A 21147-nucleotide genomic window follows, 5' to 3' on the forward strand; every position below is an offset into this window, starting at 1 on the left:
GTCTGTCTGTCTGTCTATCCATCCGTCCGTCTGCCTACTTAGTTTCCTGTCTGTCTGTTTGTCTATCTGTCTGCCTGTCTGTCCGTCCATCTGTCCAGCTGCCTATCTATCTATCTATCTATCTATCTATCTATCTATCTATCTATCTATCTATCTATCTATCTATCTATCTATCTATCTATCTATCTATCTATCTATCTATCTATCCTGCTGTCTGTCTGTCTGTCTGTCTACTTACCAGTTAGTTCACCCATCCATTCTATATTTCTTTGGAAATTCAGCTGTAAAAATGTATGAGAAATGTGTTCTGTAGTAAATATAGTATAGGTGTATATTTGTAATTTTGGTATAGGTGTAATATTTGTAAATCACTGCATTCTGTATTTATTCACATTTATTCATATTTTACACAGCAGCACTGTGACTGTTTTAAGTTTGGATTATTACCTCTCTTATTTATGTATTTTTTGTATGTTGGGGCTGGTAATACAGTTTGTGTATTTACAGTCAGTTTGAGAAATCTACTTCATCTGGAGCGGCTTCAGGGTTTAGAACTTTTAGCCAATCAGCGCCGAGGGGGGCGGGGCTTACCATGACGCGGGTGTGGATTAGAGCAGTAGAAGTTTAGCGGAGCGGCTGGAGGAGAAACTGCAGCAGAGGATCAGCAGATTTACAGCTTTAACCGGTGAGTTTATACTGATTTATTCATCTGATATAATAAATAATAACCTGAACTATAACCTGACTCTTCTCCTGATCTCAGGATCTCGTGATCTTTCAGTTTCTAAAGCTTTCAGTTCATTTAACCAGCAGGAGAGAAGAGTCTGATCCAGCGCATTGACCGCTACTGACCAGTACATAACTCTATATAACCCTGTATAACTTTATATAACTCTATATAGCTTTATATAACTCTATATAACCCTGTATAACTCTATATAACTCTATATAGCTTTATATAACTCTATATAACTCTATATAGCTTTATATAACTCTATATAACCCTGTATAACTCTATATAACTCTATATAGCTTTATATAACTCTATATAACATTATATAACTCTCTATAACTTTATATAACTCTATATAACATTATATAACTCTATATAACTCTATATAACCCTATATAACTCTATATAACTTTATATAACTATATAACCTTATATAACTTTATATAACTCTATATAACCCTATATAACTCTATATAACTTTATATAGCTCTAATTTAAACGCTGATATTGGGTTTGTTTGATCTGTATGAAGTGCACAGTGTTATTACTGCCTGCAACATGATAAAAAAACATAATAATAATCATTATAATAATAATAATAATAATAATAATAATAATAATAATAATAATAATAATAATCACAATTCTCTTATATTTGGAGGATTTGGTGAGTTTAGGGGTTGTTAATCTTGTTTTTTGTCTATATTTGACGAGTTTACAGCAGATCCAGTACTTAGTAAACTAACTAACTAAATAACTAAATTAATAAATAATAAATTAATGAATTAATAAATAATACGTGTAAGTATGTGCATCATATTATTATTTGTTACTTACAACATCTATTCCAGTGCTTAGTGAGTAATAAATAAATTAAATAAAGAAATAAATAGTATATTAAATATAATTGTGTATATAATATTATTATTTATTAAAAAATAAGTAAAAAAGTAAAAAAAAAAGTATTTGAAGTACAAGTATGTGTATAATGTCATTATCTTATATATTTATACATATAAACTTTAAATATATAAACTACTGCATGTTTCTTTGGTCAGTCAGTAAAAGACAATTAAAAGAAAAGAAAGAAAAAAAGAAAGTCTGGGTAATTTTATTAGTATTTGGTATTGAAACTGTAAATATTACACTACTACAAATATTACATGACAAAAATGTGAATATTTAAATAATATGTCTTTTTATCATTTAAAAATACATTTTAATATTTTAAACATAAATATCTTTAAATCCTGTTGGTCAGTATAAAATGTAAAAATGTAAAAAAAAAAATACCATGCAATATATTTAATACATGTATATATTATATATGTTTTTTTTTATATTTTAGTGATAAGTCAGTATAAAGCTATACAAAATATGTAAATATAAAATATATTTCTACTTCTGATGTTCTCCTTTAAGATTAAATAAAGTTTTACTATCAAATATACTGTAAATATGTAAAATACTGTATATATTCTACAGTGAGTACAGTAAGTATAAGCCAGTATTTCCTTTAAACTCACTTTAACTCTGTAAACTCAGATTATTGTTGGAGTAGAAAGTAAAAGTTAAGTGACCTGATTAACCCCTAATTTAACTAAAGAGAAACAGAAGTACTGATAATGATAGAAGGAACTATTAAAATGATAGTAAACAACTTTTATATCAGTTTATTTAATAAGTGTACAGTATATTTACTGATTATCATAAATAGTGTATATTCTCAAAGCAGATTAACATTACTGCAGCTAAAATCCGTATGTGTGTAAAATATAAGAAAAATATCAAACAACTGTGAATTTATTCTTTTTTTTGCATTAATTTAATCACTTTTTGACAAATGCATGAATTTAATTAAACCAAGTCAAATTAAATACCTATATTTTACCCATGTTTTATGTTTCAAAGATTTTTTTTTAACATTTGCTAAACAATATTTTATTGTTTTAAAACTGTATTATAGCAGCAGATCATTTTTGTTATAAATAATTTGAATATTTATCAAATTCAGCTAAACACCAAAAGGAAGGTTGGATGACATGACTGAAATATAAATAAAGAATATAAAACTACACAAAAATACATGTTCAATAATTGTAAACTTTAGTCTATTTTGTAAACAACAGTAAATTTAGTTATTAATACATTTTAAACTAAATGATAAAACAAAAATTATGTAGTTTAACTAAATGCATACTATTGTGCTGAGGTGCAGAATATTTAAAGCATGCAAAAAAAATACCCTTTAAGTTTTATAGTAAAAATATACATAACAAACTGCTTTTAATATTTTTAAACTTGAATCCGTTATTAATCTAATAAATCAGTCAAAAGATCAATATATATATTTTCTAAAATTGTAAAATGCTGTTTATTTTGTAAACCACAGCTACATAAGATATTAATAATGTGTAAAACTAAATAATATAACATTATAATTAAAATTTATATTGATATTTTTGGCCCAATATACATTTTGATTGCAAAAGGTATTGTACCTCCATCCAAAAAAAAAAACATAAAATAAAATCTGTAAATCATTTTAAGACACTTAATAAAGTATAAACTTAATATTTTTTAATTCAACTAAACATATACCAAAGTGCAGAATATTTAGAGAATGCAATGATAAATAAATAATAAACTGCTTTTAATACAGAATACTGCTGTTATCATGTGTTATTATTAATATTATTATTATTATTATTGTGTATGATACTATACAATATGGGACGCCTCTTAACAACAGTGCTTTTTATGATTCCAAGCCAGTTAAAATAATAATAATAAATAATAAAAAAATATATAATATATATATATATATATAAATAATATAAAAAATATATATTTTTTATTTAACTTAACATACAGTGCAGAATATTTAGAGAATGCAATAATTTATATATATATATATATATATTGCAAAAGTTAATGTATCTTTAAAAAATATATAAATAATTTTAAGACACTTAATAATGTATAAAATTAATAATAACATATTTTTATTTTGTTTTATTTAACTAAACATATACCAACATGCTAAAGTGCAGAATATACAGAATTCTGCTGTAATCTTGTATTATTATTAATAGTATTATTGCGTATGATATTATACTTTTTTTTGCCATTTGTGGCCCAATATACATTTCTGTTGCAAAAGTTATTGTACCCTTATCCCATATCAGACCTCCTTTAGCCAGCAGCAGTGGTCAGTGTTTTTTCTTCAGTAGCGTAGCGCTGCAGATGCAGCAGCTTCCACAGTGTTTATCCAGAAACGATCCCTGTGAGGGTTTACTGCTAACCCCGCCCCCTTTTACAGCACCTCCAGGAAGCGTCCGAGAGATCAGCTGAAATACCAACACTCACACAGTCACTGCTCCATCCTGCCCTGAGCTGCTGACCACTCCGTCCTCCAGCGCTCCGGCTCCATATTCCACACTGCAGAGAGAGAGATAACCGCAGAGATAATGCAGCGCATCACCTCGTTCCTCGTTCTGCTGATGTTCCTCAGCACCACGGCCTCAGGTAGGAGCTGCAGTCTGGATGATTTTGAGTTTGAGGAACAGTTTGAAGAGTTTTCGGGAGTTTTTTTGTGCGTATTTTTAGGAAAAAAGTGATTTTCAGGAAAATTACGCTATCGAATTCAGTTCTAGTTTTATTACATTGGCTTGAGTTTGAAGCTTGGCTTGAGTTAAATTGAATTTCTACTAGAACATATATATATATATATTTAATATATTTTTACTAGAATTTGAGTCAATTCTAAGCAATTTACATAACGACAAGTGACTTTATATCTCAGATAATTTGTCTTTTGGCTGATTTTAAAGCTAAAATTACCTTGTGGATCATCTGGCTGATTATCAGGGACTCCTGGAAAAACCCAGACCCAACTTTAAGAACTTTAGACACTTCAGGGACCCAAACTGGCTCTTTTATCATATTGCGTCAAGGAACTCCCAAACGTGTAGAGTCGTTTCCACATACAAATCATTTATTTATTTTCCACATCAACACAATGTGGAAATTATGTGCGATTCTGAAAGATCTACCAACGGTCTGGCTGAAAGTCAGGGACTCCTGGAGATTCCCAGACCCAACTTTGAGAACTTTTAACCTTTTAGTGAGCCAAACTGGCTCTTATATTGTATTTCTCCCAAAGAACGCTCAAATATCTTCAATCAATTTAAGATAAATATAATTTATTGCAATGTCTTCCATTGGTTGTGGGAATAATGTACAAATCTGAAAGGTCTACCAACAGTTCAATGATATTAGCTCTGCAATAGCCAACTTTAAGAACTTTTGAGGCTTTAGGGACCCAAAGAACGTTCAAATATATTCAATCATTTCAGGATAAATATAATTTATTGCGATGTCTTCCATTATTGTGGGAATAGTGTGCAATTTTAAGAGGTCTACAAACAGTTCAATATTGATGGCTTGCCCAATAGCCGGACTATATATCAGGAATTCCTAGAGATTTCCAGACCCAACTTTGAGAACTTTTGAGCCTTTAGGGACCCAAACTCTCTTTAATTCTCTTTAATTGTTTTGCTCCAAGGAACTCTTCAATGTGTTTAATCGTTTCAATATGAATATAATTTTTTTAATGTCTTCCATTATTGTGAGAATGGTGTACATTTTTAAAAGGTCCACCAAGTGTTCAATGATAATGGCTTGCCAATAGTCAGGCTATATATCAGGAATTCCTAGAGATTTCCAGAACAAACTTTAAGAACTTTTGACGCCTTAGGGACCCAAACTGGCTCTTCTATCGTATTTCTGCCAAAGAACGCTCAAATATATTAAACCGTTTAAAGATAAATATAATTTATTGCAATGTCGTTCATTAGTGGTGGGAATAGTTTGCAATTCTGAAAGGTCTACCAACAGTTCAATAATGATGTCTCGCCAATAGTCAGGCTATATATAATGCTCAAATATCTTCAACCATTTCAAGATGAATTTAATTTATTGCAATGTCTTCCATTATTGTGGGAATGGTTGAAAATTTGAAAGGTCTACCAACAGAGATTTCCAGATCCAAATTTGAGAACTTTGGAGCCTTTAGGGACCCACTCTTTCTCTTTTATCGTTTTGCTCCAAGGAACTCTTCAATGTGTTTAATCATTTCAAGATAAATATAATTTATTGCGATGTCTTGGATTATTGTGGGAATAGTGTGCAATTTTAAGAGGTCTACAAACAGTTCAATAATGATGTCTTGCCCAATAGCTGGGCTACATATCAGGAATTCCTAGAGATATCTTCTCCAAGGAACGCTCAAATTTGTTCAATCATTTGAAGATAAATATTATTTTTTGCAATGTCTTCCATTATTGTGAGAATGGTGTACACATCTGAAAGGTCTACCAACAGTTCAATGATAATGGCTTGCCAATAGTCAGGCTATATATCAGGAATTCCTAGAGATTTCCAGACCAAACTTTGAGAACTTTTGAGGCTTAATGGACCCAAATTGGCTCTTCTATTGTACTTCTCCAAGAAACTACCACAGTTAGCCAGGGGTCTTGTGGACTTGGGGTCTTTTATGAGTTTGTGAGTAACAAAGAAGCTCATAAATGCATAAATAATGTTTATAACATTTACTCAATGTGGAAATGTTGTGCTAGTCTGAAAGACCTTCCAACTATATCATTATGACGGGCTACAGATAGTACGGCTGAATGTCAGGAACTCCTGGATATTTTCAGACCCAACTTTAAGAACTTTTGAGGCTTTAGTGACCCAAACTGGCTCTTCTATCAATCATTTAAAAATAAATATCATATATTTATACAATATCTTCCATTTTTGTGGGAATAATCTATTGTGCAAATAATTGTGCAAATCTATTACATCTATACAATGTATCACAGTTTACCAACAAGACCCTCAATAAATAGCTTTAAAAACTTTTGTGGGAACCTAGGAAACTCATGAATGTTTGTGGGGACCCAAAAAACTCATGAATATTTGTGGGGACTGAAAAAACTCATAAAAAATTATGGGGACCAAAAAAGCTCATGAATATTTGTGGGGACCCAAAAAACTCATGCATTCTTTGTGGGGACACAAAAAACTCATGCATTCTTTGTGGGGACCCAAAAAACTCATGCATTCTTTGTGGGGACCCAAAAAACTCATGCATTCTTTGTGGGGACCCAAAAAACTCATGCATTCTTTGTGGGGACCCAAAAAACTCATGCATTCTTTGTGGGGACCCAAAAAACTCATAAATACATTGTGGGAACCCAAGAAACTCACAAATACAAGTGGAAGTGATTACTCATCCTTCGTTTAGTATGTGGAATGCTCGTTTTTCTAAATATATGTTTTTTATGCTTGGTGGGAAATCTTACATGTTAGTTAAATCCATATTTCTTGATTACAATGTGTCTAGATATTTTATATATTATTATGAGAGCATTGAGCAACAACAAATAAACAGCTATTTGCAATATTTTCCAACATGATTCTGGACAAAACATTTAATATATTGCATGATTTTTTTGTAATTATCTTCATACATGGGATGGGAAAAGTTAATTCTCTATAGGTAAAACCACATACATATGTACAAACCTTATACAAATCTTGCAACAACATGTTCAGTTAAAATAAATAAAATACATGTCCTATAATAGGCTTCCAGCAACATTTCTAGCTAAAACTACTTCAAAATGAGTTATAAAATATTATATTTGACATATAAGGGTTTAGTACTTACCAGAATAGCAATGAAAACTATCGTTGGGGAGATATTTGCAAAGAAAATGTTAATATTTTAGATTTATAGGTAGCAGTTAGTGTGAAATTGTGTATTTTTGCTTAACATTAGGATATTTTGACAGAGATAATGTTATTACTATGTCGAAACGCAAACTCTGCTGAGTACTTAATGAGAAACAGACAGCAAAACATCTGAATGTCATTTTTTATAATATCTCCAGTACATTAATGCAGAATAAGGTTTTATCCAGTGTCAGCACCAACAGCTGCTTACCATTTAGTTTAGAAGCTTTTGTGGCATCCTGCAGGGCTCGGTTTTGAGGTTTATGGAGTGGCAGTAATGTACTGTAGTAATATAAAAAAAAATTGGGCATATAGGCACATAATCTATGGGGTTAAAAGAGTGGAATGCCTGCTTATAAGATGACTAAAATATTGTAGAAGTAAAGCAGGATAATATATCAATATATCAATGTTTCATTTTGTAATAAATCTTCTAATCATATTGATAAAATGCATACTGACACTGACCCGACTGTGCATTTTACCAAAAAGTGTAAAAACTCTTGTTTAATTCAGTGGTGTTATTTTATTAATATCAATTTCAGAATTGTATCGTATTTAGACTAAAAAAACTCTTTACTTTGTGGGGACCCAAGAAACTCATGAGTACCTTTTGGGGACTGAAGAAATTAATGAATACTTTGTGGGGACCCAAGAAGCTCAAATACTTTGTGGGCACTCAAGTAAATCAAAAATGATTTATAGGGACCCAAGAAACGCATTAATACCTTGTGGGGACACAAAAAAAACACATAAATACATTGTGGGTACTCAAGAAACTCACAAGCACTTTGTGGGGACCCAAGAAACTATTTCATACTTTGTGGGGACTCAAGAAACTCATAAATACTTTGTGGGGACCCAAGGAACACATTAGTACTTTGTTGGGACCCAAGAAACTATTTCATACTTTGTGGGGACTCAAGAAACTCATAAATACTTTGTGGGGACCAAAGAAACTCATTAATACTTTGTGGGGACCCAAGAAACTATTTCATACTTTGTGGGGACTCAAGAAACTCATAAATACTTTGTGGGGACCAAAGAAACTCATTAATACTTTGTGGGGACCCAAGAAACTATTTCATACTTTGTGGGGACTCAAGAAACTCATACATACTTTATGGGGACCCAGGAAACTCACAAGTACTTTGTGGGGACCCAATGAACTCATTAATACTTTGTGGGGACTCAAGAAACTCATAAATACTTTGTGGGGACCCAAGAAACTCATAAATACTTTGTGGGGACCCAAGAAACTCGTTAATACTTTGTGGTGACCCAAAAAACTCATTAATACTTTGTGGGGACCCAAGAAACTATTTCATACTTCGTGGGGACCCAAGAAAGTCATGAACATTTTGTGGGGACCCAAGAAATTAATTAATACCTTGTGGGGACACATAAAACTCATAAATACATTGTGGGGACCCAAAAAACTCATGAGTACTTTATGGGGACCCAGGAAACTCACAAATACTTTGTGGGGACCCAAGGAACTCATTAATACTTTGTGGGGACCCAAGAAACTATTTCATACTTTGTGGGGACCCAAGAAACTCATGAGTACTTTTTGTGCACCCAAGAAAGTCATGAACACTTTGTGGGGACCCAAGAAATTAATTAATACCTTGTGGGGACATATAAAACTCATAAATACATTGTGGGGACCCAAAAAACTCATGAGTACTTTATGGGGACCCAGGAAACTCACAAATACTTTGTGGGGACTCAAGAAACTCATACATACTTTGTGGGGACCCAAGAAATTCATTAATACTTTGTGGGGCCTCAAGAAACTCATGAGTACTTTATGGGGACCCAAGAAAGTGATGAACATTTTGTGGGGACCCAAGAAATTAATTAATACCTTGTGGGGACACATAAAACTCATAAATACATTGTGGGGACCCAAAAAACTCATGAGTACTTTATGCAGACCCAGGAAACTCACAAATACTTTATGGGGATCCAAGAAACTCACAAGTACTTTGTGGGGACTCAAAAAACTCATAAATACTTTGTGGGGACTAAGAAAAATACTTTTTTGTCAATTTCCATCCATTTTCAAATGTATTTTATAAATACAGAACCAGTCAAACGTTAACCAAACTATGAAGAAAAAAATGAAGAATTATTTATTAAACAAATAAGTGTTAAATAAAGCAGAATATGTTTTATATTTTACATTATTCATAGTTGCATCTCTTCCTTAGATTAGACGGTTTTGCACATCATTTTCATCGTGATTTTCTCAGTCAGTTTTATGAGGTAGAATCACCTGGAATTCAGGCTTTCAGTTAACAGCTGTGCTGAACTCATCAAGAGTTAATTACTTGAATTTCTTGTCTCTTAATAAAGTGTTTGAGAGCATCAGTTAAAGTAAAGTAGTGAAGAGGTAGAGTTACAGGTACACAGTGAATAGTGAATATTTGAGTAATGTTCGAATCCAGATTATGAGAAGCAAAAACTACTTAAACAAAGTAAAGATCATCAAAACTATTATAATGATGGAACTGGCACACATCAGGACCGCACCAAGAAAGGAAAAGCATGAGTTACCTCAGCTTTGTTCACTGATGTCCTGTTTTATTGGAGGATGTCTGATGTTGCAGGATCACCTTTGGCCCAAATACATGTTTTAATGCTTAGCGTGATGCTAACGTCTGATTACGCTAATGTGTGATATCCACCCACTCCGTTTAAAGGCAGGGGGTGATCAGACTCTTCTGGCAGAACATATTGATGCATTCCTTAGACAGCAGGGATTTATCCTGTTATTAGAGGGAGCGTCCCATTACCTGTATAAATAAAACTTTTATTATAAGTGATTTCTTATAAAACTAATGCTCACTAATGCTTATCTTGTTGCTGAATGCAGTTAATTCCTCACAGCCATGCTAAAAAGAGAATCCAGAATCTAGTAAAATGTGTTTTCTAGACAGTAGAGACAGTTACTCCAACAAAAGCTGGATAAACTCCTTTTAACACCCTTTATTTTAGAGGAAACACTGAATAAGCAGTTTATTTTAGAATTTTATTAGGAATAGCCAGGTAGAACCGCCCCAAAATGACTTCTTTAATACCGTCTATTAAACATTAGGGAGTATTTATCCATTTCCTGTGAAGTTGCTATTTTTAAGATGCAAGGTTTTTGTCTATCCGATTTAATACAGCTTAATTATAGCTTAATAAAAAACTCCCCAGCATTAGTTTAGCTTTAACTTTAGCTCTCCAGGTTTAGCTTTAACTTTAGCTCTCCAGGTTTAGATTTAACTTTAGCTCTCCAGGTTTAGCTTTAACTTTAACGTTAGCTCTCCAGGTTTAGCTTCAACTTTAGCTCTCCAGGTTTAGTTTTAACTTTAACTTTAGCTCTCCAGGTTTAGTTTTAACTTGAACTTTAGCTCTCCAGGTTTAGTTTTAACTTTAACTTTAGCTCTCCAGGTTTAGCTTTAACTTTAACGTTAGCTCTCCAGGTTTAGCTTCAACTTTAGCTCTCCAGGTTTAGTTTTAACTTTAACTTTAGCTCTCCAGGTTTAGTTTTAACTTGAACTTTAGCTCTCCAGGTTTAGTTTTAACTTTAACTTTAGCTCTCCAGGTTTAGTTTTAACTTTAACTTTAGCTCTCCAGGTTTAGCTTTAACTTTAATCTGCACATTTATATTTAGACATCCAGGTTCAGCTTTAACTTTAGCTCTCCAGGTTTAGCTTTAACTTTAATCTGCACATTTATATTTAGACATCCAGGTTCAGCTTTAACTTTAGCTCTCCAGGTTTATCTTTATCTTTAACTTTTAATGTGAGCTTGCCAGGTTGCTCAGACTCGAAGAGAGGATGGATTCATGCTTGCGTTGTGATTGGCCGGGGCAATACCGATTCTGCATTAAGAAGAGGGTGATACTGGTGAAATCCTACCGGATCACCTGAATTAGAAATAAATCTGATATGTAGGCTCCCTGGGGCTTAATTTCAGTATTAATTCAGCATTATTATCAGAGTATTAGTGACAGATGCGTGTTGGAGGGATGGTTAATGATCTGTGCGTGTGAGTTTTGTCCTGGTTACAGCGCTGCGTGAATCTAGCGTAAGGAAACGGTGTTGAATATGAGGAAGCTGATGCTGTTATTAATACCTCTCCTGGCTGAAAGAACAGTCCATTCTTTCAACAGTGGGTGTGCATCATGCTGTATTTATGTGGAATTCTTGACTGAGGGCCAAACGGGAACATTGTACGTTGTTGCGTTGGGTTTATTTTCTGGACGCTGGAGCAGACGCTTGGGAAACAGCCACTTTACTGAGATGGATTATTTTCATGTTTGTTGCAATAACAATACCTGGTTGACCGTAGCGTACGTATAAAGATCATACGTAGCTTTTTAACGTTGGGTAACGAGTAAATAAGTCAATGCACCTGCTGTATATTGTATGTAGTAGATGCATAAATGGTTCAGAATCAATAATGGGTTATTCAATACTAAAATACTACTTTCACGAACAAGTTTTGGTCATTTTTATGTGTTTTTTCATGTATTTATTTAATATTAACAATCATATTCACGTTATGCACCAACCCTCCAGATATTGAATTGAAGCCCATACCTACTAAACCACTGGCATCCCATGGTGCCAAAGCCATCCAGATGCCCACTCTAGCCTTATGTTATCTGTATTACTATAATAAATATATTAAATATTGGATGAAACATCATATATGTTGACACACTATCTCATTCAATATATAAATATATATATATATATATATATTTTTTTTTTCCTACATAGTAAATGAATAGTGATTCAAATGAATAGTGATTCAAATGAATAGTGAGACTATGAAGGAACACATAAAGAATCATGTAGTAACTTAAACAAGTGTTAAACAAACCAAAGCTCCTTTCTCTGGGCAGTCCTGATGAGTGCCAGTTCCATCATTCCATTATCGTGTAAAGAAAAATTAAGAGAGCACTTAAAAATTATGAGTTTCTTTGTTTTTACCAAATTGAAATCCTCTGTAATATATAATCAAGAGGACGATGGATGATCACAACCCATCAAACCACCAAGCCGAACTGCTTCACAGTTATCCAAAAGCAGTGTGTAAGACTGGTGGAGGAGAACATGATGCCAAGATGCATGAAAACTGTGATTAAAAAATATGAACTTGTTTTCTTTGCTTTATTATTTGAGGTCTGAAAGCTCTGCATCTTTTTTTGTTATTTCAGCCATTTCTCATTTTCTGCGAAACATATCTCTTCATTTTTTTCAGAGATGTGTGTTTTTCTTTAAAGTTTGGTTGACTTATTAATCTTTGGGTCAATACAGATGGTACAGGGCAGAAAGTCCGGTAGAGTCTGGTAGAGTGAGATGTAGTATGTGTTGGTAATATAGAGAGAGAGAGAGACAGATGGAGAGAGATACAGTTAGCGTTAGCGGTCGGGGGCCTGCAGCTAAGCGTGGAGGGAAACCGCAGGGGCCGATATCCTGAGGAAAAGAGCAAGAGGGGGGCATTACGTAACGACCGAAACCCACCGGCCCGGCCGTGGCACCGGCTCACCGCTCCGGAGGAGCCCTGCCAGGAGAGAGGGAGCGATAGAGTGGAAATAGAGCGGGAAATAAAGATCCAGAGGGATGACGGACGTCTCCTCAGAAGTGAAAGAAAAGAGAGAAAGCCGGCGCTGGAGGAGGAGGAGCGGGGGGAAAAAGTCCCCCCGGTGTTAAATATGGCGTGTAGAGCACAAATAAGGCACTTCCCCACACTGAAACGAGCCAGACAGGGTGGCAGGGAGACCCAGTGACGCGACTGGAGACCGATTTCTATCTTAAATCGCAATTAACAATCCCCCCCCCCACCCCCGACCCGTCTCGCCTCCGACGCTATTCTTCTTCTCCCTGCTTTCTCTGTTCCTCTTACTCTGTTTATGCTTTATTTCCCCGGTTCCTCAAAGACACTTTTTATTTTTTTCTCGCTAGCAGGCTGAGGGACTTCTGAACAGCCTGACGGAATATTATTATACACTGTAAGTGGCTCTAGAGGACCTGTGGAAAATTTTTAGATTAGAATTTAGATTAGAATAGCTCTACTGAGGTAGATTCATGATTAAACTAGTTCAACTGAGGTAAATCTATGAGTAAACCAGTTTAACCAAAGTAAATCTATGAGTAAACCAGTTTATCTGAGGTAAATCTATGAGTAAAGTAGTTCAACTGAGGTAAATGTATGAGTAAACTACTTTGACTGAGGTAAAATTATTATTAAACTACTTCAACTAAGGGTAAATCTATGAGTAGACTAGTTTAAATAGGGTAAATTTAGTTCTACAAGTTAAACTAAGGTAAAGTTATGATTAAACTAGGTAAATGCATGAGTAAACTAGTTTGAAGGAGGTAAATGTATTAATATACTAGATGTACTGAGGTAAATTCATGACTAAAGTAGCACTGCTGAGGTAAATCCATGAATATAATAGCAATACTGAGGTAAATGTATGAGTAAACTAGTTCAGCTGAGGTAAAAGTATTAGTAAACTAGTTTAGCTGAGGGAAATTTATGATTATACTAGTTTAGCTTAGGTACATTTATGATTAAACTAGTTCAGCTGAGGTAAATGTATGATTAAACAAGTGTAATTGAGGTGAATTTATGATTCAATTAGTTTAAATGAGGTAAATCTATGAGTAACCTAGTTTAACTGAGGTACATTTGTGATTAAACCAGTTTAACTGAGGTCAATATATGAGTAAACTAGTTTAAATATGGTCTATTCAAAGTTATACAAATTGAACTAAGGTAACGGTATGATTAAACTAGGTAAATGCATGAGTAAACTAGTTTGACTGAGGTAAATTTATGACTTTACTAGTTCTACTGAGGTAAATCCATGACTAAAGTAGCACTGCTCAGGTAAAGTCATAAATACAATAGCAATACTGAGGTAAATATATGAGTAAACTAGTTCAGCTAAGGTAAAAGTATTAGTAAACTCGTTCAGCTGAGGTAAATATATGATTAAACTAGTTTGACTGAGGTAAATTTGTGATTAAACAGTTCAACTGAGGTAAATGTTACTAGTTAAACATTGATAAAATGTGGAGTAAACTAGTTCAGCTGAGGTAAAATTATGGATAAGCTAGTTCAAGTAAATCTATGATTAAACTGGTTACGCTGAGGTAAATGTATGATTATACTAGTTGTACTGAGGTAAATCCATGAGTAAAGTAGCACTGCTGAGGTAAATGTATGACAAAACCAGTTCAACTGAGGTAAATGTATGAGTAAACTAGTTAAACATAGGTAAATTTTGGAGTAAACTAGTTTAAATAGAGTATTTTTAAGGTTCTACAAGTTACAGGGTGTTACAGGTATGATTAAACTAGGTAAATGTTTGAGTAAACTAGTTTGACTGAAGTGAATTTATGATTAAACCAGTTTAACTGAGGTAAATGTATAATTAAACTAGTTCAACTGAGGTAAAAAATAATCTAAACTAGTTTAGCTGAGGTAAATGTATGAGTAAACTAGTTTAACAGAGGTAAAAACAATCTAAACTAGTTTAGCTGAGGTAAATGTATGAGTAAACTAGTTTAACAGAGGTAAAAACAATCTAAACTAGTTGTACTGAGGTAAATGTATGAGTAAACTAGTTTAACAGAGGTAAAAACAATCTAAACTAGTTGTACTGAGGTAAATGTATGAGTAAACTAGTTCAACTGAGGTAAATTTATGATTAAACCAGTTTAACTGAGTAAAATGAACATTGTTGTTTTATTCTATAAACTACAGACAACATTTCTCCCAAATTCAAAATAAAAATATTGTCATTTAGAGCATTTATTTACAGAAAATGAGACATGCCTATAATAATAAAAAAGATGCAGAGCTTTCAGACCTCAAATAATGCAAAGAAAACAAGTTCATATTTATATTAAGTTTTAAGAGTTCAGAAATCAATGTTTGTTGGAGTTTTCATGCATCTTGGCATCATGTTCTCCTCCACCAGTCTTACACACTGCTTTTGGACAACTTTGATCCATCCATCTTCCTCTTGATTATATTCTAGAGGTTTTCAATTTGGTAAAATCAGAGAAACTCATCATTTTTGAATGCTCTCTTATTTTTTTATCACAGCTATACATTACACACAATCAATATCTGCTCTTAATAACTGAATGTATACTATGAATTATTCTGTATCCTCTACTATGTGGTATTTAATTTCTACTCTAAAGCTCTAGTAAATGTAGAGTATATTAATGTAAGGAGTGAAGTGAAGTGAGGAAGCATGTGGAGAACCTGTGAGATGAAAGCGAGTGAGGATTGTGAGGTTTAGCTAATAAGAAAGGAGGTGAAGTACGGCGCGGTTCTTTGTTCTCGCTGCTTCTCGCTGGTGTTTTTCCACTCGAGTGTAATTTCCCCTGATGTAACATGTTAACAAGACACTCGTATTTAAGCGGCGAGAGGAAGATCAAAGGAGGCGCTCGCAGACACTCGCGCTGTAATTCTCTCACTACTTTCCCCTAATCATAAACACTGTCTTATTTTAATTAGCCTCTTATTACTCACACTCTCGCGCCTTAAACTGCAGCAGCTCCAGGATTCTCCTCTAAACTCACATTAGCATAAAACATCTGCTGCGCTTTAATCCCAGTGTTAATAGAGATCTGATCACCGCGCAGCATTGGATCAGCACAAAAACGCACTTCTAATCTCATCCTGTAGCAGAAAGTGATATAATAAACAGTGTACTTTCAGACGAGCTGTCTACAGTACTGTGCACTGTACAACTTGATTTAGAGCGTCAGTGCGTCTTCGCTATCGTAATGATGGGAAAAGTACACCTTGCACGACTCGGAAATGTACTATCATGTCATGTACTAATTATCTTAATTAATCAAGGGTGTGGTTAATTTTGGGCATAACGTGAAATAATAAACCAATCAGCATGTTACTTGCTCATCATTATCACCTTTGGCTAACTTTGGCGGATTGCTATTTTAACAGCGCAGCTACCTGGACGTGTCCAACGCTTCTTTTTAGCAGAGGAAACTGAGCTGTTCCAGCATGTTGATGTAAAAGTGTAAAAGAGTTTGTGCTGCACTGCATTGCCAAGATAGCAATGAACTTCTGACTGTTGACGTCTAGGTTGTATTCAGTCAGTGGAGCTCCTGTGTTTCCTGTGTTGCCAAATAGTTGCAAGGGTTTTCTAGGCAGCTGTTTGTCCTTTAGTAACCCAGCGGCTTATTTAGGGAACCAAAACTGCGTTTCCTTTAAACCGTCCAAAGAACCTCTTTGCTGCCTTGATTTTCCAAAGAAAAAGTTGTCCAATGCTCTTTGAATATTGGTATATGTACAGTATATTCTGATATTTCTGACTCAGACTGAATCATATGTATCATGTTAAGCTTTATGTAAGGGGTTGACTGGTTATAAAAGAAAGTTAAACTAAATTACTGGAGTAAGATTACAGGGGTTGGACGATGAAACTGAAACACCTGGTTTTAGAGCACAATAATTGATTGTGGTGACGGACTGTTCTGGTGGAAACAGGAGAGTTGAGGTGCACATTGAATTCTGCCGTGATTTGATCAGCCGTGGTTTTATGTTTTTTTGGATACAATCCGGGTTAGCACCCGAACATCCCTTTCAGACAGCTTCCTCTTACAGCGTCCACAGTTAATCCTGTTGGATGTGGTTGGTCCTTCTTGGTGGTATGCTGACATTACCCTGGATACCGTGGCTCTTGATGCATCATAAAGACTTGCTGTCTTGGTCACAGATGCACCAGCAAGATGTGCACCAACTATTTGTCCTCTTTTGAACTCTGGTATGTCTCCCATAATGTTGTGTGCATTGCAATATTTAGAGCAGAACTGTGCTCTTACCCTGCTAATTGAACCTTCACACTCTGCTCTTACTGGTGCAATGTGCAATTAATGAAGATTGGCCACCAGGCTGCTCCAATTTAGCCATGAAACCTCCCACACTAAAATTATGACAGGTGTTAAATAAGCTAAAGCTTCAGTCTATACCTTTTCGGTTTGTATTGATTGTTGATTGAATACAAGATATAGGATGTGATTCTTCTTCTTTTTTCATTATTATCTTTTTTAACCTTTTTTATGTGTGTATATGTTTTGCAAAACCAAAATAAACTAAACTAAACCAAATAAAACTAACCATCTCTTTCTTTATGGAAGCACAAATGCTTCTTGGTAGTTTGACATAAAGTCGTGCGTTGAAATAAACTAGTAGATCCTATTCAATTAAACTTTTTTGAGTTGAATCTACTATATTTAGTATAAATATATTTTTATGGCGTAACTTAAGCTTTAACGCTTATTTAACGTAATTGATAAGTGGTTATAACAGTGTTATAAGGAAAGAGTGTGTAAACGTAAAATCTTACACACTGCTCCTTTAATGCAAAAAAAAGAGGGAAAAAATGCAAAAGTGAGCCACCTGCTTACTTTGGAGTTGCGTAAATGTTGCAGGGGTGTTTCTAGGTGGTTGGAAGTGTGTTGCTAGGTGGTTGCTAGGCAGTTGACAGCCCTTGAGTGAATCAGCTGCTTATTTAGGGACTCAAAACTGCTTTTTGGTACAGTAGGTAGGGATTGTTAGTTGGTTGCTGTCGAGTTATCTAAAGGTCACTGGGGTGTTACCAGGTGGTTGCAAGGGTGTTACTTGTCTTTAGTCCACCAAAACTGCTTCTTGGTAGTTAGACATAAAGTCGTGCGTTGAAGTAAAGTGGAAGATCCAATTCAATTAAACTTCAAACTTTTAAGGCAGATTGAATCTACTATATTTAGTATATATTTTTATACAGTATAATCTAAGCTTTAACTCTTATTTAACGTAATTTATAAGTGGTTATAATAGTGTTATAAGGAAAGACCTGCGTGGCGGAGGGTCTGACTTTTGAAGGGCTTTTAAGCAGAGAACTCCAGTTCCTGGAACAAATAAACACATTAAACGTAGAGTGACGTAAGAGCTGTGTTCTATCTTTTTCTCTCTCTCTCTCTATCTCGGTCTCTGGGGTAGTTCCTCCGGACCCCCCGGCTGGTCGGCGGTGGCGTGAGGCTGAATGGCTCATTAGCGGTCGGTGGTGATAACTCTGGGATTGGCTGTCACCAGCCTGCAGCCTGTACCGCCGTGCCAGCGCCCGCCGCCGGCACTGATAAGCCCTGGCGTGAGGCTGCTTATCACTGACCGGCTGAACTCAATCTGGACCCTGTGCTCATTATCCACCCTCCACGTCACGGAGACACAAACTCAGGCTTTCAGTTAACAGCTGTGCTGAACTCATCAAGAGTTAATTACTTGAATTTCTTGTCTCTTCATAAAGTGTTTGAGAGCATCAGTTAAAGTAAAGTAGTGAAGAGGTAGAGTTACAGGTATACAGTGAATAGTGAATATTTGAGTAACGTTCGAATCCAGGTTATGATAAGAAACAACTACGAACTAAATAAAGAAACACAAAAGTAAAAGAAAATAGCAATTACTGTATAAGTATATATTTTTATGTATTTTTATAAGTATACTTTACATAGAAAAGCACATATTTTCAACAGTAAAGGGAATACATACTAAATGTACTATTTTGGAACAACTTACCGCAACTGGTTGCATCAGTTGCTGTGGTATTCCTGGTGGTTGCTATGGGGGTGGTTCATAGTTGCTGAGTGGAATCTATGGTGTATCATTGGTGTTGACAGGCAGTTGCTATGGTTTTCTAGATGGTTGTTATGGTAGTGGTTCATAGCTGCTGAGTGGAATCTATATGGTGTATCATTGGCGTTGCCAGGGAGTTGCTATGGTTTTCTACATGGTTGCTGTGGCAGTGGTTTATAGTTGCTTTGTAGAATCTACGGTGTTTCTAGGTAGTTATTTTAGAGTTGCATGATAGATGTGGTTTAAGTATTACCATCTGCAATGCCTAATCATCTGAATCTATGGTGTATCAGTGTTGCCAGGCAGTTGCTATGGTATTCCAGGTGGTTGCTATTCCAAAAATGTTCTTTGGTTTCTGGTTGGTATTCCAGAAACTTTCTGCTGTTTCTGGAGAGGATCTCAGAGATACTTTCTGCTAGGCTATGCGTTGCTATGGTATCCCAGAGCAGTTGCTAGGGTGTTCCAAGTGGTTGATAGGATGTTATAAAAGAGTTGCTGTGGTATTCCATGTGTCTGATTGAGCAAAAACTTCCAAAAACTTTCTGATCGGTTTCTGGAGAGGAGCTCAGAGATACGTTCTGCTAGGGAGTTGCGAGGCTATGCGTTGCAATGGTATCCAAGAAGAGTTGCTAGGAAGTCTCAAGAGGTTGATAGGATGTTATTAAGGAGTTTCTGTGATAGCTCATGTGTCTGATTAAGCATTAATAGCATTTGCATAGAGCGTATGTGAATAAAGGCCTGCTGTTTTAGCATAATGCTAACAAGCTAATTTGTTGTTGATATGGGGTTTGACTGGGTGGTTGCTATGCTATACCACTTGATTTAAAAGCAATTGCTGCATTGTTGCTAGATGGATGTTCTCGTGCTTTCTGTGGTTGCTGTGGTGTTGATAAGCTATGGTTGCTGAGTGGAATCTATGGTTTATCGGTGTTGCCAGGCAGTAGCGATGGTATTCCAGGTGGTTGCTATTCCAAAAACGTTCTGCTGTTTTTCTGCTCGAGAGGAGTTCAGAGAAGGGTGCTGCTAGGGAGGCTATGCGTTGCATAGCGAGGCTATGCGTTGCTATGGTATCCCAGAGCAGTTGCTAGGGTGTCTCAAGTGGTTGATAGGATGTTATTGAGGGGTTGCTGTGGTATCCCATGTGTCTTGTTGAGCATTATTAGCATTTGTATAGAGTGTGTGATGTTAAAGGCCTGCTGTTTTAGCATCATGCTAATTGTTAGCTCCATTGTTTCTTTGTTTTTTAGCAAAACTAACAAAGAAAACTTTGGACATCAAGCATTTGGACATCTTGGCTGTTTGTCTACATTTGGGAGGACAGAGGAAAACAGCGTAAATCTGATTTTGGGCTGAACTGTCACTTCAGATCTTCTTAGTTAAGAGTTGTAGCGCTAAACCGTGTTAGCATAACTGTGCATTTTTCATACTCACCACAAATGGCACACACCATTTCTCTCAGGAATCATTACGTCTGCGAATGGGAATAAATCTTGCTGTAAGTCGGACTGGGCTCGGGCGGGCGGGGCGGGGGTTGTGGGTGGTTGAGGGGGGGGTGTTGGTGGATTAGCGGCGGCGCTAGTCGGTGTTGGTTCTGTTTGAAACATATGTTGTGTGAAGGTACATCAGATTTGAGTGATTGGGAGTGGCCGGCGAGCGGCGAGAGTCGGCCCGGCTCCATCTGCTCGGCGGACCGGGCTAACGGCCCCCGCTAAACCCATCTCTTCCTCCGCGAGCCGCGCCGCTAATTAATGCAGGGAAGATAGATGGGCTCCCGGCGCCTGGCGTCAGGAGCGACTCATCATTCGCTAATTCATTTGTAAATAGCTGGAGTTCTGTTCACACTGTTGTTCCACAGCTTCTCGCTGATCTGTCATCATTTTAAAAAGCGTGCCGCACGCTGGAACCACCGAAACCAAAACAACGTGTGCAGAAATATAAAACTCTCAGCT

The 21147-nt window shown here is 35.4% G+C and overlaps 1 protein-coding gene across 2 annotated transcripts in view; it reads left to right on the forward strand.

The window, feature by feature from the left end:
• Nucleotides 1-601: 601 nt before the first annotated feature.
• eng (endoglin) overlaps nt 602-21147 on the forward strand; it is a 118345-nt gene continuing 97799 nt past the window's right edge. For both annotated transcript variants that reach the window (XR_007424908.1, XM_049465908.1), the window contains exons 1-2: nt 602-685; nt 4056-4261. Coding sequence is in view for 1 of the 2 variants with exons in the window: in XM_049465908.1 (XP_049321865.1) it covers nt 4204-4261 (58 nt within the window). In the remaining variant the exon portion in view is untranslated. The remainder of the gene's footprint in view (nt 686-4055; nt 4262-21147) is intronic.

This window comes from Astyanax mexicanus, chromosome 1 (genome assembly GCF_023375975.1).
Source record: "Astyanax mexicanus isolate ESR-SI-001 chromosome 1, AstMex3_surface, whole genome shotgun sequence".
In the NCBI taxonomy this organism is placed as follows: Eukaryota; Metazoa; Chordata; class Actinopteri; order Characiformes; family Acestrorhamphidae; genus Astyanax; species Astyanax mexicanus.